Here is a 23287-nt window from a genome sequence, read left to right on the forward strand (position 1 = left end):
TAAGATTACCCTTCAGTAGTTTACCTCAATTTTAAATTAGACCCTTATGATTTATTATATTTAAGCTAAACTCCCGTTAGATGCCCATCGTTGGGTGTAAAAACTAATAATTTTAACACACACACACACAGTTGTACGGATTTTATGAAGTTTTCTTCATTTCATTTTTATTTTAACACCTACGTATTTCTATAAATAAAATTCCATATAAGTTTGTAAATTTGAATTAGCAAAATTAAATCATAAAGGCTCAGCTCAGACAAAATAAATTATTCAAAATTGAAGCAAATTATAAGAGCCTAGAATTAATTCTTTTTTATATTTTGTTAAAAAGCCAGGTATATATAACTGGGGTTATTAATAGTTTCTTTTGAAAAAATATAGTGAGAAGCACTATCACATATTCGTCCAATGGCCAGAAAACAAAAGAGGTCAAAAGAAGAATAGGGCGTAGGTAAAGAGGAGAATCATAGGGGCGACCCCTAAAAGATAAACAGATGATTTGTGGGGGAGGGGTTCATTTATGCCAGTAATGGAGTTTGGAAAACTTTAACGATAAGATAGGGATTTTGCTGGTTTGATATGAATTTGACGTGACTACACTTTTTTTCCCTCCCATGATGTGAACTAAAGGCCTTTTTATTTTTATTTTTCACGGTGCAATTGATAAAGTTACCTGGGGAAAGATATGATTCATTTGATCAATTTGTGTGGGTATGTGATAAAGTTGGGGGAAAGATATTATTCAATTAAAGATTAAAGATAATATGTCGGCTTTTTTTCTTCCTTTTTTTTTTTTTGTAGGCCCCTTTTAACTGTTTAATTGCATGTTTGAGGCTCCGCCTCATTACAATTCATTATCTGTACGTTATGTTGGGTATCTCCTTTTTCATTCGCAGATTCTCAAGAATCAGCTTCTTCAATCCGGTTAAAAAAAAAAAACTTCTTCAAGTTTATTTTGTATCCGTCCTGTCTTAAATGAGTCTTGTATTTAAAGTGTATTTTTTTAGTCGTTATTTCTATTTCACTCTCTTCTTGTAGTCCCCTCCTTTCATTTTATTTTAATTCCTATTCTTTTTTTCCCCTGAACCGTTGGGAATATTGTTCAGGTTAAAATATACTTTTAATTTTTTTAACTTTACACAAGGTTTTATTTTAGTCTCTTAACTTTTAAAAATATACTTTTAGTCTTTTAACTCCAAAATTGTTAGTCTTAAATAATTATTTTTTATAACAATTATGATTGTTTTTAATATTAAACTTAATATGTTAGCATTTAGTAATGTTTGAAGACTAAAACTTTACTTTTTAAAGTTAAAGAACTAAAATAAAACTTTGTATAAAATTAACTCACACATCCAGTGCATCTTTCATCTTAAGAGAGAGTATTTAGTATTACCTCTAACCTTTAATATAAGATCTAGTTGATTAGTTTGGGGAGTTTAAAAAAGTTGGTAATTATTTTAAAATATTTATATTTATCATTTTTCTCCAAGCTAATTTGAATCACTTATAAATTAATATATAATCTAACAATACACATAAGTATTTTAGAGTGATCACACAACACATGTTATCGAGTAATTTAATTACTTTTTTAATTTTTTTAAATTAGCTAACTGCGTCTTATATTAATAATTGAAGTTCATATTTTTCAGACTGCTGGAAAATGACGCGGGTAATTTATTCGTAAAAGAAATAAGATTATTATTTCATTTAACACATGCTTCTTTTTGGAGTGTTTGTTGAACTAACTAACTAACTAACTATGAAGGCAGAGGATATAGGAGGGCGTATAATTGAAAATTATTAATAATTATAAGTAACACCCAATACTCAAACAAAACAACACTATGAATGCTGCAGGTGACCCAACCTGAGGCTTATGATTGGGTCTCTTTCAATCGGTAAATAGGTGACTTATGTTCCGTTCTGATCCAGCACAGTTCGGACACATGCACACTGGCATCGTGCGTTGAAGTGAGATATATATATAATTATGGAAAGGATTAATAATATATCATTATCAAATTCTTTTGTGGAGCTTTTGAATGAGAGGCGCGTGAAAGGCACAGAGCAGCGGGCAGAGAGTGAGAGGTGGGGTGCCTTGGCTGTGCAAATGCCTTTCTTGTCGATCACTGTTTCTCTGATGGATCCTACTGTTACTCACCACCCAGCAGTGTCCACTCTCATCAACTTGTTTTGTGGTTTATTCAAAATCTTCCCATTTGTTAAATGTCATTATTGGCTTCATCAGTGAGTTTGCTTTAACAAATTTGTGGGCACTTTAATAGATTTGGATCTGTCCATTATTATCGTTATTGCTAAAAAAAGAGATATATGGACAGATATGTGGCTCAATACTTTCTATGCGTCCTGCAACAGGGAAGAAGCGCATAATGAAGATATTGCCATCACAAACTTTCATTAGCTTGTCAAAGTTGGAGAGACTTTTCCCCTCCTTTTGACCATCTAAACAAACCAATGTGTCCAAACACAGCAAAAGAATAATTTACCACTTATTCTAAAGTTGCTTGATTTTTAATCAGAAACGGTTCGGCACATGTATCCTCAATTTGAGGCAATTTGTTACTATGTTCGGCCTATAATAGAAGAGCTAAATAACAATATACAGATATTAAAAAAATAGTTAAATTAATTATTTGTAATAAATAAGTATTGTCTTTTCTAAAATACCTTTGTTTATTATATACATCACAATGGAAATCTGTTAACACGTGTAATTGTCATGAAGACTATTTTGGGAGAAAATAAATAAATATGCTAGACAAATTAGATTAGTGTCTTGTATTTATGATTAAATTGGATTTTCAACTAATTCTCACATTTAGGATCGGAGGTAGTATGATTTTACTTGATTAGGATAAGCACTAAATGTGAATATCTCTCTTAATAGGAACTCGAATCTTGATTTACTATATTGTGAGGGATCTAGAACTAAACCCCATCACTTAATTATAATAATTTCAAATTAAATCTGATTTGTTGGGAAAAAAAGCCCAACTCATTTTATTTCCAGAAAACTTACTGGGCCCTAGTTTCAAACTTGTTGGGAAGAAAAGCCCAACTTCTATTCAGCCATTTTAAATTCTCTTTAGTCGTTCACATCTTAGTATTTCTAATCTTGGCCTGGCGATACTGGCCGAATAATAAGCTTTAGCTCTGAAAACCGCCTCGAAGCCGCTGCTTTACTCCTGCGGTCAATTTGCAGCGTCCATCGCACCAACGATGTGTTGTTCGCCGTCGGAGCTGGTTGCTCCGCCTTGGTTGGCCCCGGAAAAAGAAAAAATTGCTCCGCCGTGCAGAGCCCTCTAATCGCCATCAATTTAAAGTTATGCATATGTGTATGGGGAAACACATTAATTAAAGCTAGCAAGGATCAGGCGAAGACTGTAGCAAATGGCTAACAATTTTCAGCTTTTAAAATAAATCTTCTCCCATTGTTTTATTTTGCATCGACTGTAAGATATTAGTTTTTTGATCAAGCTATTATTCCCAACTTATTCCCAAACTTAGGGGTTAAAATCACTTTTGGTTATCTTCCCTAATTAGTATTTTTCTGTTTATACATAGTAGTCGTATCTGTATAATATGGATAAAAGATAGTGTAAAAAAGTGGACTTCATCTGTGATTCTTTGCCTGTACTAATGACTAATGAGACGAAACCGATGTATGATGTACTTGACATTCGGCAATAATCTTTACCAAGATTCATTGTCTCTACTGAATTGCTAAGATCAGTGCCTCTTGAAGCTAGGCCTGATGCCCTTTTTTTTTTTTGTCCTTTTAAAAAATTTAATAATTTTTCAAAAACAATAATAAAATATATGATCTTCACAAGTTATTCTATGAAAAATATGTATTTAATGTTACCTCGAGTTCTAAATATAAAAGCTACTTAATTAATTTTAGTGAATTAAAAATTACTATATTTGATTCTAATTATAAAATTTCGTTTGTAGATTACAAATGATATCTTATAACTAGGATCTGAGGTAGTAGTGAAGTTGGTTATTTGTAATTTTCTTAAGGTATTTTTTTTTACTCATAACTAATTTTAGAAGACAACTCATTAAGACGTGGAATCAATATGAATAATTTAGAAAATAAATTACAAATTTGGAGAGAAAAGAGAATTGATGTCTCATAACTAATTTTTTGATGCCAACGGTAATAACTAATTTTAAATGTCACGAATTAATAAATAATAATTGGAGATACAAAGTCTATCTCTTGCCGAACGGTAATAATCACATGAGAGCATCAGATGACGCTTTGTGGCAATAATTGGTCCTTCTCTCCCAATGCAGATGGCTTTCTTTTTATTCCTTGCCCCATTGCTTAAGATTAATAATAATTACTCCTCCGGTCCTTAATATAAGACCCATTTAATTAATTTGATTAGATTAAAGAAATTAGGTTAGTTAGTTAATTATAAAAAATATGACATGTTTTTCCTAAAATACCATAATCATCTTTCTTAATACCTCATCTCCCTCTTCTACTTGATTATGATTGAGAGAGTATCATAGGGGTACTTTAGAAAAAATTGATAAATATGATAAATGGGTCTTATATTTAGGACCAAAATCAACTCAATAATTAAGTCTTATATTAAGTACCGGAGGAGTACTTTCCCAATTCTCTCGCCCCTCTGAAAAATACTAGTAATTCTGCGTCTGCACCATCAGCCGCCCATTAATTGAATTGGACAATTAGAATTTTAAGGAAATCAATATTCTACTAACTCAGCTTCATGACAACTCACTCTGAGTTTTGTTTTCTTTGGGGCACTCTGAATATTAAAATAAATTATTTAATGTGTCAGCCAGTTTGCCATAGTGCATGAGCTAAAAGTCAGATCTTTCAGGTTATTTATTTTTCTATAATTACAGTCTCTCTCTCTCTCTCTCTCTCTCTCTCTATATATATATATTTATACAAGGGTTCACAACTTCACATGCCCCAAAAAGAGTATCTACGCTCTGGTTAAAAAAAAAAACAGAGTATCTATGCATGCCAACGTTACATCGATCAGATCTTTTATGATTTGGCAAAAGAAGATAGCAGTGTTTTTTGTTAATAAATTTGTTATCCTGTAAAAATAAAATGTTCTTTCAATTGTAAAATTTGAAAATTAATAATAGAGAATAAAAAGAAAAAAAAAACTTAAACCTTTCACGTAAGATCCCATTAATTGAGATTTCGAACTGTTTTAAAATGTTAATAGTAAAAGAACTAAGCTGCAACTTTGCAGGATTCACTTTCGTAATTTCCCCCCTAGTTTTTGTAAAATTTGTCAGTGGAATGTATTATAGGCATGCAATAATCTTTGAGCTTCATTAATCTCAGGCACGCCTGGTACATTGATGCCCGTATGTAGAATTACTTGCGATTCAAATTGAAATCTTAATTCAGTTGGAACAAAGAGTAGGTGAATATCGTTTCATTTGTTGTGATTTTGTTCATTTTAATTTTACCATTTCATGAAAAGTTCCAAGAGGTGGAAACTATAGCCACTAACAAACTAGCGCCAGATGAGCGTCAAGCGTCTTGCAATATGATGGATGCATTTTCTTTTTTTTTGTTTTTTTCCCCAAAACTTAACGCGAAATATTAAAAACTTTTAAGAGCGTTTTCCGTATAGGTAGATTCATCCTAAACTACGAAAACAAAAATCCTTAAATGGTAGTCCACATTTTTAAATGTTTAGGTCTTTTATTAGCATTGATTTCCCATTTTGGTCCCAAATTTTATCGTTGTGGGTGAATCTTTCAGAATCTGACGGACACTCCCGTCTTATTAACAGGATCTTTGACTAAGTAATCAATAAATCAGATTGAATTGATGACTGACAACCTTTTATTTTGATGCATCATGCACCATACAGTATTACTCCTCCGATCCTTAATATAAGACCCATTTAACTAATTTGATTAAATTAAGGAAGTTAGGTAAGTTAGTTAATTATAAAAAAAGTGATATATTTTTTCTAAAACATCATAATCATCTTTCTTAATACTTCCTCTCCCTCTTCTATTTAATTATGGTTGAGGGAGTATCTATAGGGGTAATTTAGAGAAAATTGATAAATATGATAAATGGGTCTTATATTTAGGACCAAAACCAACTCAAAAATTGGGTCCTATATTAAGGACCGGAGGAGTATTACATTTAATAAGTCTTTACTTTTCCTATTTCTTGTTGGGCCATCACATTTCAGAAGTTAGTAAGCTTAAGCTTGAGATCTATTTTTATTCCCATAAAACCAATGTAAGCCCCTTTGGATCATTTGAAGACGCAAGCCATCTCTTTGAGGATTCTTGTTTCATCGCCAAATTTCGGACACATGTTTTGTTTTATATGGGAGTTGAATTTGTCCAGGAAAAAAAAAAGTAATTTGAAAAGCATTTTAAAAATATTCGTAAATGTAGTATTAAAGTGATCTCACTAATCTAACGGTTTGCATGATAATAGGAATAAGCAGTATCTATATCTGATTCTTCGCTCCGCTTTCTAGTTTCTAGTTTCTACTGCTCAGATTGTATAAACTCAACTGCGATATCTCACTGGGACTCCAAAATTGCGTTGATGGTGATATCTCAATTTTGATGTCTTTAATGTCGTCACGTCGATCTATTACGAGATTAACAAGGTACCTTGTTCACGGGACCACACGCTTTAGCCTTCGCCACCGCCTCTCGTTTTGCTATAACTACAAATTTCCATTCTTTTATTATTCTTTTTACTGTTCCCATCCTGCTCTCTGCTTCTTCTTCAACCTTCAACCTCTCTCTCAATGAAGAAGAAGAAGCGTGCAACTCACCGATGACAAATCTACCCTCGTCTCTTTTTCCTATTCCTTTCATCTTCGCCTCCATCATTATTTTCTTCCCTTTTCTGCTGCTACCGACCGCCGTCAACGGCCTCGGCTCTGCATCAACCACCGCCGTCGTCTACGGAACCGGCACCTTCTGCGGCATTGTTGCTGGCGAACCCACCCGGAGAATATTATGCTATCAAAACGGTCAGACTATCCAAGTCCTTCCCAATGTCTCCTTCCAAGCCATCTCCGGTGGCCGGAGCTTCTTCTGCGGTCTCCTCTCCGGCGGTTTCACCCTCCTTTGTTGGGACACTACGGATTCATACTTTCCCTTTCAGCCGAGACGCTTGTATTACAGCTCCACCGTCTCATTGACTGATCTAACAGTTGGAGATACTCAGGTTTGTGCCAGAGCGTTGAGCACTGGTATAGTCAGATGCTGGAGAGGAAAAGACGGAAATGGACACGAGTTTCCCTTTCCGAATGAGGACCTTCATTTTCGTGGACTCACATCTGGATGTGGGTTTTCTTGTGGGATTCTGAAGGGAAACAACAGTGTTCATTGTTGGGGTCAGAGAGAAAGGAATGGGGATGAGATTCAGAGACAGTTTAGGAATCTTTCAATGTCAAGCCTAGTTGGAGGAGAATCCCATGTTTGTGGTTTGACCATTAAAGGAGTTTTGGTCTGCCAAGGAAGCAATAATGCTGGACAATTGAATGTTCCTTTCAGTTCACCTTCGGAATTCTCAAGTCTTGCATTAGGAGCGAACTTCACTTGTGCTCTTAGAAGCAAAAATGGTCTGGTTATGTGCTGGGGAAGAATCAACAGGTCTGAGATCGAGAATGACATGATTCAGAATGTTTCATTCGAGTCAATTGTTGCTGGTTTGGATTATGTTTGTGGGTTACTGACAGGAAATCTGTCTGTGATCTGCTGGGGACCAGGTTGGTCTAGAAGGCTTAGTACTAACAGTACAGATCTTGTTCTTCCTATGGGAATGATAATTCCAGGACCATGTATCAAGGATTCTTGTAGCTCTTGTGGTACATACCCGAACTCCGAGGTTCTCTGTCATGGGTCTGGAAGAATATGTTATTCCTGCCAAACAGAGGATCCACTCGCAGTGCCATTACCAATCACACCCCCACCATCACCACCATCACCATCTTCAAATTCTTCAACCCCACCTGCGGGAATAAGAAACACAAGAGAGAGGTTGATATCTCTGATTCTTGGATCAGCTGGTGCTTTTGTGGGTCTCTGCTCAGTTCTTTTCTGCTTGTGGTTTGGAACATGCCGTTTATTATTGCAGAGAAAATCTAACAATTTAGTTCAAGCCACAGCCAGTGAAGCCGATGCGGATATTACTTTTCCCGCTGCTTCAACCACAGACACAACCATAAGATCATTCTCCAGCAAACGACAGAATTCACGGACATTAAGGAGCTACAGAAGAAGTGGGTCATCCTCCATTGTAGTAGACAGGATGGAGACCTTCACATTGTCAGAACTCGCGATAGCCACTAACAACTTCTCCATTGACAACAAAATAGGCTCCGGAAGCTTCGGCATTGTGTACAGAGGCAAGCTAGAAGATGGACGTGAAGTCGCAATCAAACGAGGAGAAACCTGCACGAGAAAGAAGAAATTCCAAGAGAGAGAAAGCGCATTCGATTCAGAAGTGGCTTTGTTATCTAGGCTTCATCACAAACACCTGGTGGGCCTCCTTGGATTCTGCGAGCAAAACGACGAGAAGCTCCTGGTCTACGAATACATGACCAACGGATCACTCCACTACCACTTGCACAACGCTCACAACACCGAAAGAACCAGCAGTGTTGTAAATTCATGGCGATTGAGGATCAAAATCGCCCTCGACGCGGCCAGAGGGATCGAGTATCTTCACAACTACGCAGTACCCTCGATAATTCACAGAGACATAAAGTCATCAAACATACTATTAGACTCAAATTGGAACGCCAGAGTCTCAGACTTTGGATTATCATTGATGGGTGAGGAAGGACACATATCAACAAAAGCTGTAGGAACAGTAGGGTACATAGATCCAGAGTACTACGTAATGAACGTTTTGACCACAAAAAGTGATGTGTATGGATTAGGGGTGGTTATGTTGGAGCTTCTGACAGGGAAAAGAGCAGTGTTTAGAGAGGAGGAGGGAGGGGCAAGTCCAGTGGGAGTGGTGGAATATGCAGGACCGAGGATCGGAGGAGGAGAGCTATGGAGTGTGTTGGATTACAGAGTAGGAGAACCAGAGGCGAACGAAGTTGAAGGTTTGGAGATAATGGCGTATAGCGCGATGCATTGTGTGAATTTGGAGGGGAAAGAGAGACCGAGTGTGAGTGATATCGTGGCGAATCTGGAGAGAGCTTTGGCTTCTGTTGAAGGGAGTCCAGGTTCTCTTCCTCTGCCCTGTTCCAATGAAACTTGTGACGACTACATGGCCGTACGATGAAAATCTCAAGTGCCGTCGTGCGTTGGCTTCATCATATTGTAATGATAGATTTGTGACAGCATTCTTTCATTTTTCCCACAAAGGTTGGACTTGTTTTGTTCCTTATTTAGCTTCATTTTCACACGTGTTTTTTTTGGGGGTTATCAGTTTGTGTAATTATTTGAGTACATAAACCTTTAAGGAGACAACGAAGAAAATTTCAGCATAGAGTTCATGGATAACCGGGTAAATTTCATTATAGACAAGGAACCCCTTTTACTCGCGGCTAAATGATAACTTTATGAACAATATAAGGTGTTGATTGGATTGACTTTTTTAAGTACTTATAATTATATTTTACGTAAATTAAAACAAAAAATATTACATATTTACTTTGTATTTTATATATCATGACTAAAAAATTACTTATAAACCATCTCAAATGAGTCTTAAGTAACTTATAAATAACTTTTTAATTATGATTCGAAATACGAAAAAAATATGTAAGAAGAGTTTTATTTTGGCTTAGGTGAACGTGCTTGTTGATTATGAATCCAAACAAGTCCTTAGACAGTTGATTGAGTTTTTTAAAATAAAATACTTATATCCAACCTTTTTTATGCATTATGTCAGGTTTTTTAATAAAAATGTAGAACCATGAAATACATATTTCACAAAAATGAGAATATTTAAGTTTAATTGTAAAATGTGTCAGTATATGCAAATATTATATATACGAAATTATAAGATGGTTCCGGCACCAGCTCCTGGGATCACGAAATATAAATAAGGAATTGCTGGCCTCATGGCCTGTGGGGGCAGGGTTAGATTCTCTGATAATTTGGTATTCTTGAGAGAGTATTAGTTTTAATTAAAGTGCGATACATAATATTTATTATGTTGTTATAAATGATTTTTTTAAGAATTTATGACTCATAACACCGTACAGTTTAACCATCTTGAAAAGTTTAAACATTTTCAAATTCTATGAAACAAGTTATTAGTTATCATTGATTTTTTTAAAAATTGAATTTTGTAAATTTTAAACAACATTTCAACAGTATAAGTTTGTTAGGATTTTTTTTTTTGGGGTGCCCAAATAAAATCAGGAGATATGAGATATCAGTGATCCGAAAAGTCATGGTTAGCTATGACATAGCCAGCAAAATAACAGATTTGCAACCAAAAAATTAACAGATTCAGACTAAACTTTACATTTTAATTTAGGCAAAAAAAAATTTTTTTGGGGGGGGGGGGGTGGGGAATAGATCAGGAGGACACTGAGACATATTAAATTAATCCCATTTTCACCGCAACTTACCTGGCTTACATGGCTCTGCTCACAACACACGGTGATCTGTTCTGTATATCCTACTACGTAATCATGCTGGCAGGTTTTTTTTTTTTTTGTTTTAAGTTTGAGTATATTATTTTGTTATTTTAAAACTAATTAAGGTAAATTATACATTTTTTTAAAATAAAAAGAGTTAAGATGTAATTTTGACCCTGATCTTATTTTTCATGTGCAATTTTACCCCTAATATTTTAGTGGTGTAATTTTACCTTTGATTTTATTTTTTAAATGCACTTTTGTCCCTGCACTTTTTTTTTTGGTGCAATTTTGCCTCTAATCTTTGGGTACAATTTTGTCCCTCAAAGTTAAAATTATACTACTAAAAATATCAAAAACAAAATTGCATGTAAAAAATAACATCAAGTTAAAATTGCACCTTAACCCAAATAAAAACTAATCATTTATTTGTTCACCTAAAAAAACTAGTATCATTTAACGTTGGGTCTTAATAACCTGATAGTGACAGCACATGGGCAGAAAATAAGGTGCTCATGTGAGGAGAAGAAAGATATTTACAGGAAGATAAATTCATAGAGAGTTGAAAACTTGAAAAAAAAAATTATAATACTGGTTCTTCGTGGAAAAATCAAATGACTTGATGTTAGTTGTAGTGATAGATAGGATTAAGAAAATTACTTGTAAAATACTCTTAAGAAACTGATGAAGTTGGAATTGAAATATGTGTGACAGACACATTTTGTTTGTATTTTCACCATTAAACTAACTAATCTGTGATTAATAATCATACGTTTCCATTGAATTATGATATGGAACAACTCGCAAGCTAACCTATTTGAATTATTAAATATTGCCCCGTGACGATGTGGTTGTCATGGGCCCATTTTTGATAGCTCTAATTATTTATGCACCAATGAACATTCAAGGAAAATTATATGATTGTCTCGACACTACTATTGGAGAATGACAATTGAAGATATGAAGAATATTAATTAATGTAAGATAAAGACTTTTTTAAGATATAAATGTCAAGTTTAAGCATCCAGTTGGCAAAAAAAAATCAAGTAATATATTTCGAAACTCCAATTATGGACAGGTCCTAATTTTACATTGATATTTTTTAAAGTTATTAATTGTCAGCTTCTCTTTATTTAATTATGGGATTCTGGACATGCTCAACAAAGAGAATTATGCTGTAGTTAATTAAAGCTATTAAGAAAATGATTTTACATTAATATAGTAAATTTTTTAATTTCTCACCCTTCATATGTATGATATACTTCTTTTTGCATGGAGAAGTGGTCATTTTATGTATCATATGACCTTTTTTTGGCCTGAACTTTGAAGAATGAAGTTTGACTTTTAATTCTGTAGAAAGATGAAAAGGAAATATTACCTCCGGTCCTAATTATAAAACTAGTTGACTAATTTGAGAAGATTAAGAAAATAAGCTAAGTTAGTTATTTGTAACAAATATGCATTGTTTTTCCTAAAATATTCTTAGTAATCAAGTGTATTGGTTAGAACTACTATTATTAAAAAGATTAGCTTAGAAAAAATGCTTAAATATAAGAGACAAAGTGGATTGGGATCTTATATTTAGGATTAAAATAAAAATTAAATAAGGTCTTATATTAAGGATTCGAGGTAGTATTATTTTAGTGTGTGCAAAATTCATTTCTTTTTTTTGAGCTGAAGTGCAAAATTCATTTCTAATGACATGAAAACTCTCTTGCAAACATCAGGTCATAACTCCTAAGTTCAATTGCGCTTATATTTTCAATTTGTTAAGGACATGGGAGCCACTGTTTGGGAGTTTCTGACTTAAAAAGTTCTACATTAATCTATAGTCAAGATGCCAGTTTAGCTTTCTCGTTATCTGACATAGTCAGCCTCACTGCAATGTCCTTTTCCTAATTGTCTCAATTAAAGATTCAACTTAACTTTTTCCAACGTAAAACTACAACAAGAAATAGGTTTTTTTTTTTTTGGGGGTAAAAATCATCAAACTTCATTAGAGTGGCTCCAGTTTTAGAATGGTCTTCTCATGAAAAAGGAGATAAATATAAATATAAGAAAAGCGAAATTCAATATTTATACATGTAACGAATCAGAAAAGGTGATTAGGGAGGAAAGCATGATCAATCAAATCAAACAACACAATGCATAATGAATTAATGCAGAAGAAATCTTGAAGTTGAAATGAATTAAGATGAGAATGACCGAACTAGTACAAAATAGAGTCATGATGAGCAAAGTGAAAGCCCATGAGAAGCCTGACGGCGGGGTAAATTCGACCTTTGCGATCGTACAAGGGAACGGCTCGAATGCCGGACTTGATGAGAGACACTGGAAGACATGTTTGGCCCCCAAAGTCGTGCTTGCCTGAAGTGTCATACTCCATCACCTCAATTCGAAGAATTGCCAGTTCCGGAACTCTCAAATCAAACCTAAATTCCTCGTTCCAAACAGGCACCCACTGGTCCTCTATGGCCTTCGTCCTCTTCATATGGGTCGAATCTGCTGCAACTCCACTTATGCCCACCTGCATTTTCATTTAAATTACGACGAAAAACAATAAATGCTAAATGTATGTAAAAAAATAATTAATTAATCGAGGACATCCATTTTTTACCTTGACAAAGAAATCTGGAGGTGAATAGAAATCGAAGTGCGTTCCTCTAAAATCTGAATGCCACCCTTCCCCCATGTACACCATTACCTGTCTTGCATGTTAGTTATTACGACGGTTAAATAATTATTTTTCTTAATTTTTAACCGTCAATTCTTTCATTAAGTTTCTCAATTATGCGTATTACTGGCAAATACTTAAAATGTAAAGATGATAACTTTATTCTGTTCTAAATACAAGAGTTAAATAACTAATTTATATATATTATGAAAATTAGTTAAATTAATTACTTATTCTTAAAATATCCTTTAATCATTACTCTCATTAATGAAATATGTTATCCATAGGAATAATTTGAAAAAAAATTATAAATTTGGAAGGTAAAATTAAAAAACAAACTCTTTAACTAGCTTCTTTATTTAAGATCAGAGGTGGTACATATAACTAAACCTATTTAACAAGATACTTATAAACAAAAAATTTTGTGACAGTGATGATTAATAGAGCTCACATTCAGAGTTTCTTTGACAGGGAGATCATCGGTGGCGGAAGGATCAAAAATGTCATATTCGTCCAAGAGGATGTCTGGTTTCTTAACATAGCCACACCCGCCATAGGCTCTGAACATGCCTTCCATAATCCATAGATACTTCCCATGTCCCTAATTATCAAACACTTGCCCAAGCATTAATACACGTTTTAAACTAAAGAGTTTATCAAAATCGGGGTTGGGAGCCTCCAACGCTATTTGTAATCCTTCCCAACGTTTTTCTCCCCCTTTTCTTTTGACCATCAGATTCTACAAATAAAACGAGCGCCATTTGATAATCATTTTATGTAGAATTTAATGATCATATAGCGGAAAAAACATTTGAAAGGTTCGAGAATTACAAAGGGTATTAAAAGAGGCACATTAATTAGAGGCCCCAAACCGGTTAATTAGTTGAGTAGAACTGGGAAGGAGAAGAAGATGAAAATTAAAGGAAAAGTGAAACCTGCATGTTAAATGCCACCATTTGAGCTCCGTGGGTCCATCCAATCATGGGGTTATAGTTAGATGAGTCTAGACGCGTACCTTTTGGGTATATCCTCAGCAAATTGTCTTGGGTAAATCTAATCAGTATATATAAACCAATGCTTAGATAATTAATGATGATTGTTATTAATTATTATTATTAATCAGTGCGTAAAAAGCCAATCGTACTTAATTAATTACCTGACAATATCAGTCGAATAAGTAACAGCAACGTTTTCAAGTTCTTGCTCACTCAAGCTAACACGTTTCACTTGACTTTGAGGGGCAAACCAATGTTCCACACCGCCCTTGGGCTTCCCAGCATGAATGGCTATCAGATTCCTATATTCTGTAAGATCCTCCTCAATATCCTCGTCTGATATATCTCCCTGACAAAAACAAACCATACAACGTGTGTCAACCTCACTAGATTCATTTGATAATATTAGTACAAGCAAGCTTTGAATTAAACTTTCCTGTGAGTTACTCATATAACGTTCTCATCAGTTCATAATCTAGATTAAGTTTAATGAACTGATCAACTAGTTTCTTAGCCAATCCCATCAGGAGTTTTGAATGGATTGACTGGGTGAAATTTTACTTTATTTAACATAAAAAAATGACATTATTTTGAGTTTGAAAAAAGACATAACAATACTTTATATTTGTGTTTTAGTTTTATTGAATTATGTGTGGTTTATGAATAAACGTTCTAAAGCTTTGTATGCTTGTGGTTAATACCTTTTTTATTTAACTATTACTTTTAATTATAACAGATTTGATCTTGAGTTGATTCCAATTTCAACCGCTAAACTTGAATTTTTAGTAAAATTAATGTGGCTCACCGTATGGTCATGATATTCTGGTGGTTTCGTCGAAATCATGATTTTTCCCTTGAGAGACTCCGGAGATGGAAACTCTGTTTGTTCCGCATAACTTAAGTCCGGATAATACAACATCTGTCCAAAAATTTCTTTCACCATCTGCAACATATGCAATTCATATCTATTTATATATACACCAAATATATAAAAAAAATGTACGAGTATTTAGAATGAATTGATTTCTTAAGTAATTAAGTTTGCTTCAGTTATCAATTAGTTCTTAAAATTTAATCTTTATGAATCAAAGTCCCTAAATTTTCATAACCACACACAATTAGTCCTCACAATTGGCAGAGAGGCAAACTAACTCCATAATAACTAATTGTGCATGGCTAAGAACTTAACGAACTTGATCGATAGAGATTAAATTCCCAGGACTAAAATTAATAATCCCAAGAAGATTGAACAAACCCTAGCGACTTTGGTTCGAAGAAGAGAACTCAAATGGTCCTCAAAAGTGATGACCACAGGATATTCAGAAACTTCAAAGGCATGTTCTTTGATAGCTTCCAAGCAATCTCTCAGCTCCACTGGAGCTGTCAAAGTCCTATACACGCACACACACATCTTCAAACATGTTAATTAAATTAAAGCAAGTATTAATTAAAATCTGAATGAGATTAAAATAAGAATGCGTAATTAATTGCATAAATTAAATACCCTCCGTGACGAACTTCAGCATCCTCGCCTCGACCATCAGGCCACAGATCGAGCTCAATCACTCGAACACCTTTCTTTAAAGCAGATATGATGGGTTCGGTGCTGCTATCACTGCTAATTTGATTGCCAGTTAAGTAGGAGTTATGTCCTGTGTACATGAAATAATGAGCCAATGGAGCATCCATGTCTTGCTTTACCTGCCAAAATAACAAAATAATCGAATGAAACAAGTAATTTTTAAGATACAATAAGCTATGGATTTTGTTATTTGATTAACTATCATAACTTACTGAAAAAAAAGTCAGGAAATTTAGAGATGAAGTATAGAAACAGATGAGAGATGATAATAATTTACCTGACGTAAGGGGCCGTTATGGTTGCCTTCGCCCAGGAGGTAACGGAAGAAGGCATGAAGATGAAGGCCTCGTCTGTGAAAAAAGCTCAGATGCTTGACACTGTCAAATATAGACTGCGCGTCTTCCTTGGTGGCCTCTCTCTCTCCTTGAAACAATACCAAGAACTTGAGAAGCTCGTCCGCGCTCATTGAGCCGTTGGTTGAGTACTTGTTGAACACTTCTTTCACTTCTTCCGGCGGCTCTCCCACCTTCACCCTGAACATCCTCCTGAAACAGAAACACACTCTGAATTGCCCCTTCATCCCCTTCGTACTTTTCTCTCTATTCCCGCCGGCCGATCTCATATTTATCGCCGGTGGCGAGCTTGCCATTTCTGTTTTATCTGGTTCTGTGTTTGAATAATTCCCTCCTAGAGATATGTCGACTGGGTTGTTGAGTTAATATACGTGTTGTCCGCATTGATGTGGCTTGGACAAAAAGCGAGAATTTATGCTGTTTGTGGTGTTTGTAAGGAAGAAAGGCATGCCGTTATTCCTTTATAATGCCTCTGTAATGAAGAAAGAGATTGCTTGATGTGCTTGTAGCTTGTGTTTTCTTAAATTTGGTTTATGCTTTTTGTATTAAATAAACATAAAGTTAAAAAAGAAGACAGCTTTTGTGAAACCGAACTGAACTGTGGCAAACAAGCTGGTTCAGCTTCAGGGTTTAAGAATCATCATAAAATATTGCATATCTATACTTAGTCTGGTCCCAGATATGTATGATCTAATTGATGAGGGAATTATACTTTATCATTCAAAAATGTCTTCTTCACTGGTATTTATAATTTTTTTTTTAAATTATCCATTTGGAAGTTTCTCATCTATGGAGGAATTAACGTAAATGAAAAAATCAACACCAATCTTTTATAAATAAACTAATTCAACTGATACTTTTAATATTTATAAATTAGTTGTTCAGCACCTACGTTAATAATTAGACAGAGTGTATGATATGAACATGACAGCCAACATATTAATCATAGACATTAAAAATCTAATTTATTTTTTAAACTCTGTACAATGTATGAAATGAAACCCATTATTTATAATTGTGCTGAAACGCTACGTTGGATCTTATGCTTCATAGCTTAGTTTCATAACAAACTGAATTAATTATAGAGTGAAGTGCGTAAACTCATTCATATATTCACATTCATCTATTTTTTTTCCCTCTAATTTCCCCCCTTACAATATTACGTTCAATAAAATATTTATTATGAAGGTTTTAAACTCATTCCCAAACCGGCTCCAAGGGCAAAATATGCCAATTAGTTTTTTAATTTTTTTTAAATTCTTAACTAAAATTAGGGGTAAGATAATCATTAAATACAAAAGAAATGTTGCTTGATAGATATAACTCATGCTCACCCACTACGCTGTGTGAACTCTGAAGCAAATTTATCGACGGACATGGTTACAGAACAACTTGTTATATCTACTAATAAAACGCGTTGACTAAACTTCAGTGGACTTAACCCAAAAACAAAGAATAGCAACTTCATATGTACCAGGACTTGCATTTTGCGACTATCCATCTTTCTCCTATAAGAGTGAAAAATGAGGGCAAGGACACGGAGAACATAGGCAATAAAAGGGTACTTATGTGAACTCAAATCGCATAAGAAGCCTAACTGAGTTATACTTGTCGCCTTTGCGGTTACAGAGGGGAACTGCGCGGATTCCTTGCTTCAGTTCGGATACTGGAAAACATGTTTGGCCTGCAAAATCGTCCTTCTCTGACATGTCATATTCATTAACTTCCACTCTGAGCAAAGCAAGTTCAGGAACCCTTAATGGGAAGCTAAATTCTTCGTCCCAAGTAGGGACCCAGATATCCTCTTTTATCTTTGTTTTCTTCATTATATCATCAGCTGGCACTCCAGCTATACCAACCTACAGACTCACAGATTGTGACTTGTTTATGCCAAAACACCAGAGAATTATAATATTAAAGATTTTGATCTGTGGCACTGGCTTTACATAGAATAAGTTTTGCTAGAACTGCCATACTGAAATTGTCATGCTTCAAGAGGAACAAGATTACATTTATTTAACACAGCCATATTTGCCAGAATATAAATGAAAGGCAGCAACCAGTTGTTAGAAAGTTAAGCAGTCAATAGTTGGAGATTTAGAAAAATCAGAGATGGTAATGGGAAAAAAGCAAAAGAAAAGAAACTCACCCTGACATAGAAATCAGGTGGGGAATACAAGTCGAAGTGAGTTTGTTTAAAGTCCATACGCCATCCGTCTCCCATGTATACTTTAACCTGTCAAGTAAGAGACTAAATTGAATACAATGTAAGGGAGGTATTGTTGATTGTTTATATTTTGTATATCCCAAGTTCCTAACCTTCAGAGTCTTCTTCACTGGCATATCAGCTTTAGGATTAAATATCTCCTGCTCTGGGCCTTCCCTCATAAGAAGATCTGGCTTTTTGACATAACCACACCCTCCATTGGATCTAAACATTCCTTGCATCAACCAAAGATATTTGCCATATCCCTATCATCAAAGCAAATAAATTCTCATGTTACAATCCCGAGAAAAAAGTATTCATTGTTCGACCGATAATGCAAGTGCAATCCCATCATATGCGCCATAAGAATGTTGCAACAATATCATAGTGTAACCAGATTTCAGACGTAGTAATGTTTAAAGCATGAAGAAATTTTATAACACTGACACTGAAATTATGAGAATCAGTGTCTTCTTTAAGCTGCTAGTTGCATAACAAAATAAATAAACCCACAGAAAATTTAAATTTCAGCACATACAGAGGCTACAAGTAACTCCAAAGGGCACCATAGTTGCAGCGGTTTGGAAGATAGGCAAAGCATAAAGCATTAATTAAAAACCTGCATATTAAAGGCAACCATTTGAGCACCATGCATCCAACCAATTAGCGGCTTGTAGTTGGAGGAGTTAAACCGTGTACCCTTTGGGTAAACCCTCAAGAAGTTCTTCTGGGTGAATCTATTAAAGGAAATTGAAAGCATTGTCATTAGACCATAGAAGAATTTCAGAAAAGCAGATCATTTGTGCATTTCAGATAAAATAGCAAATCAAAGTTTTGTGTAGAAACTGGACAGTACCTTACAACATCAGTTCCATGAGACTCAGTAGCCTTTTCGAGGGCTTGTTCACTTAAACTGAGGCGTCTAACAGTGTCGATTTCAATTTTTAATGCTTCCTTTAGGCCGCCTTTAGGTTTTCCAGCACGAAGAGCAATTAGACGCTTATAACTTGAAACTAATGAGCATAACTCAGGGGCACAATCATCGTTTGACTCATCATCTTCACTTTCAGTCATTTCAGGATCATCCTGTAACATTATAAAAATAATTCCTAAAAGACTGAACAGATAGTATGCTAGGGAAAACAGTGGCCTTTGACATGCACTTTTTGGCTTACAATGTCATCTTCATTCTGATCCTTTGTAACATTAGAGGGTTCCCTTCTACTTTCATCTCCATCAAAATCCTTTGAATCCTGTGGCCTCTTTATACTCACATCAGCACTTCCAGCTTGGAGGTACTCTTTTGGGGGCTTAGTTGAAATTATAATCCGATGCTTCAATTCTTCAGGTGAAGGAAATGCTTTAAAATTTTCACTCTCCGGGCGAAACAGCATATCCCCAAATGTTTCAGTAATCATCTAAAAGGTAGCACCATCATAAATTAATTATAATTTTGGCCAGCTGTAGTGATGGATTCCTCTTGGATGCAACAGATTACCTGAGCTACTTTCGCTTGAAGGTCTGGTGTAAGATGGTCTTCCAAAGTTATGATGACAGGGTAAGGAGATGCAGCAAAAGCATGCTCTTTAATAGATTTTAAACATTTAATGAGCTCAACAGGAGTTGTCAATGTCCTATGAGAACAGATAAAAACACAAATTATGGGTGCAGCAACAGGGTATACTTTAAGCTTCCCAAAACTACAGATTGAAAATGAAATGAAGCATGGAGATAGCTATTGACTCGACAAAGACAACTGAAACATTGATATTGTTATGAACATGAGCGCCTAAAAGTAACAGCTGACATATAGAACCTATGTACACATGAAGTTTAAATAAGTATAGACGATGAGTGTGTGTGTGTGTAGCCATGAATTCTCCTTAAAGGAGAGTATTACCATAGATTTCTAAATTTTTGCAGTTGCGCTCGTTACAGTGAGAACATTTCTCAAGAAGAAACAAAATTCAGTCCATCTCATTGACTAAGAGATATATCAGGCTAAAATCATCGGTGATTACTGGTTAGTGACTTCTCCATGATACTGACCAACTGAAAGTGAACATTTAGTGGGACCTTGATTGTTAATAAATCTGAATACCTTCCATGTAAAACATGAATATCATCTTTCGTGGAATTGGGCCATATATCAAGCTCCACCACTCTTACACCTCTATTTAATGCCTTTATAATTGGCACATCACTGCAATCGCTACTGAGTTGATTGCCAGTGAGATAGGAGTTATGGCCTGTAAATATAAAGTACTGGGATAAGGGTGCTGTCATGTCCTGATGAACCTGGATGATGCCAATCAAAGGGATTAACAAGAATGATACAAATAAATCTCTCTGCATAAGGCAATAAACATCTCACGCTCCTGAAATAGAAATTTGAGGTCTTCAAATACCATGTTTTTTTGGTCCATTCACGTACCGTGTCCATCAGATTAATTTTTGCTCACTGTGGGAAGCATATCTTGTTCATCGAGTATTTAGTTATTTAACAATTAATTAAATTCTAAGGCACGTATTCTAAGAGTGAAATCTAGTTCCAAGTTACCAAAAATGTAACGGAATGCAAGGAAGGAAAGAGGGATCACAAATAAACAACTTCAGCTTGCCGGTACTCATAGAAAGTGAAAAGGCTATAAAATTGGAATAACACATGGAAAGGGAACAAAAGAGGACAGTTTTGCTTCCGTGCTAATGTTATGCCCCGAAAGGGATCTATCTATCTCACAGGAACAGACGCTAAAGAAGGAAATTTAGGGGGCAGCTCGATGACAGCAAATCGGCCAGTACCTTAACTCAGAAAAACGACAAGAAAATTAGGCCATCGTTTTCCATAATTTTGGGGACAAACAGTTCAAAAGCCCGTGCAATTCATCCACAGGCACATAAAAGAATAGAGAATCGTAGAGAGAGAGATGGAGAAGAGACCTGAGATCCAATGGGGGGATTGAGCTCGGGAGAGAAGAGATAGTGATGGAAGTCGTCGAGAGTGAGAGTGTGCCTCACGAATTTGGTAATGTGGTGCCGCTTCTGCATCACCTGCTCCACAATCTGCCGCGCGTCGATATCACCACCCTCGCCCTGAACCTCCACGAGGAAGCGGAGGAGTTGCTCCGGAGTTATGTGGGCCCCACCTTCGGCGTACTTGTTAAAGAGCTCCCTCACTTCCTCCGGCGGCACCGCCTCTTCCACCCTGAACCGCCGTTGGAAGCACATGCAGACTCTGTAGCTCCCCATTAGATCAATAGTCAAACAGACAACAAACACAAGAACGCCTGTCTATGAACTGAGATCAAAGAGAAGAAGAGGCAATGATGATACGAGGAGACAGAAAGGTGTATTCAAGTGGAAAGTCTTTCGAAAGAGAGATCAAGTTGAAAGGCCTCTTCGCTTGCTTCTCCACTACATAAAATTCTCCATTATCATGAGAGATATTGGCCATGGCTTTAATGCTTTGTCTTAGTGTCCTCCTCTTCTCTCCTCTCTCTCTCTCTGCATTAACGAAAAGCTTGGTTGGCGCGCCTTTTTTTTATTCGATACTATAATAATTTCATCACTGTTCCTGATATTTTATTTTCGGGATATTTAACGAATATATTATATATCTATCCCGTACACTACTAATAGGATTATAAGAGTATAAACATAATTTATACTCGTACAAAGTCATTATAAAATATTTGTTAAGGTTTTTTTTGTGGAAAAAATACGCCTAGGTTCGTTTCTGTCGCTATTAAAGTTGTTGGAATAATGATAAATAAAAAAATGGATGGATTTTATTGTAACACGCATAAATTAATAGAGCTAGCCGACTCGTTTATCGCGTGTATATATATATATGGAGCTGGTCATAATAAAATATTACTTTCAATCTTAATTATAAGAGCTAATTAACTAATCTATATATATATTTTTTAGCAATATGTATTTTTTATTTAACTTAAAAAATACGTGAGAAATACTGTTTAAAAAAACGTAAAAGAATGGTGAGAATAATACTAGTATATGTGTATTAGTAGCATCTTGGAAGACCCACTCCAAGTCAATGGTCAACTCGTTTATCGTGTATCTGAACGCAGAACAACTGTTCATGTTCACGTGTTCGCCTGAAGGTGTGAACATCAAGATTCCCGCGCTATTAGGGAACCAGTTAAATAGCTCAGCTCAGCACCTCAAAGCAGGAGTGCTCAAGGCCGACACTTTCCGGTCCCGGTTTTATTAGGACGGGACAGACTCTTCTTGAAATTTTTCAGGACGAGACAAAACGAGATGAGACAAAAAAGAGACCGGGACGGGACAGGACATGAGACAGGAAGAGTGCCCAAACAAATAAAAAAGAAAATAAAAAAAATATTTTTTATAAGATTTAAGCCCTAAAAATATAATTAAAAAAATCAGATTTTATTAAAAAAGTTTAAAAAATTAAAAAAAAATTTCGAGACGCCCCAGACGCGTCCCGTCCCGACTGGGACCGAGATAACCCCTGGACGAGTCGAGACACGGGACAGATTTTCTGTCTTGTTACTATTTATCGGGACGGAACCGGGACGGGCCTGTCCCGGTCCCGATTCGTCCCGTGAACATCCCTACCTCAAAGTTATCAGATCTAAGCCATCTAGGTTTTATTTAAATGATCCAAATTTATTTTTTTTCTTTTATTTATTTAAAATAATTATTTTAATAGGTACAAAATATAAAATAAAAATAATATCTCAACTATCATTTTCAAAAAATAATTTATTAAAAATTTAAAATCTAAACCATTCAAACAAGATCTTAATAGCTTGACTTGATGAATTTAGAGTATTTATCAATATGATGAGTATTAAAACTTGTC

General features: G+C 35.2%; 3 protein-coding genes across 3 annotated transcripts; 1 reads left to right on the forward strand and 2 right to left on the reverse strand.

Annotated features, from left to right (window-relative positions):
- The first annotated feature begins 6850 nt into the window (after positions 1–6850).
- Positions 6851–9319, forward strand: LOC114740600 (putative serine/threonine-protein kinase-like protein CCR3). The gene has a single exon (XM_028928770.1). The coding sequence runs from the start codon at positions 6851–6853 to the stop codon at positions 9317–9319; it is 2469 nt and encodes an 822-aa protein (XP_028784603.1).
- A 3363-nt stretch (positions 9320–12682) lies between these two features.
- LOC114740580 (phosphoinositide phospholipase C 2) lies at positions 12683–16625 on the reverse strand. Its single transcript, XM_028928747.1, has 9 exons — positions 16157–16625; positions 15802–15998; positions 15553–15688; positions 15103–15240; positions 14459–14646; positions 14238–14355; positions 13754–13903; positions 13246–13332; positions 12683–13155 (listed from the first exon to the last, which is right to left on the reverse strand). Exons 1-9 carry the CDS (start codon positions 16526–16528, stop codon positions 12838–12840), a joined length of 1704 nt encoding a protein of 567 aa, XP_028784580.1. The 5' UTR covers positions 16529–16625; the 3' UTR covers positions 12683–12837.
- An 895-nt stretch (positions 16626–17520) lies between these two features.
- LOC114740568 (phosphoinositide phospholipase C 4) lies at positions 17521–21933 on the reverse strand. Its single transcript, XM_028928731.1, has 9 exons — positions 21379–21933; positions 20540–20736; positions 19937–20072; positions 19614–19856; positions 19295–19524; positions 19058–19175; positions 18552–18704; positions 18382–18468; positions 17521–18091 (listed from the first exon to the last, which is right to left on the reverse strand). The coding sequence occupies exons 1-9, from the start codon at positions 21685–21687 to the stop codon at positions 17798–17800; spliced, it is 1767 nt and encodes a 588-aa protein (XP_028784564.1). The 5' UTR covers positions 21688–21933; the 3' UTR covers positions 17521–17797.
- Between the last annotated feature and the right edge of the window lie 1354 nt (positions 21934–23287).

Source organism: Neltuma alba, unplaced genomic scaffold (genome assembly GCF_004799145.2).
Source record: "Neltuma alba isolate B1F8T4 unplaced genomic scaffold, ASM479914v2 tig00003186_pilon, whole genome shotgun sequence".
Classification (NCBI taxonomy): Eukaryota; Viridiplantae; Streptophyta; class Magnoliopsida; order Fabales; family Fabaceae; genus Neltuma; species Neltuma alba.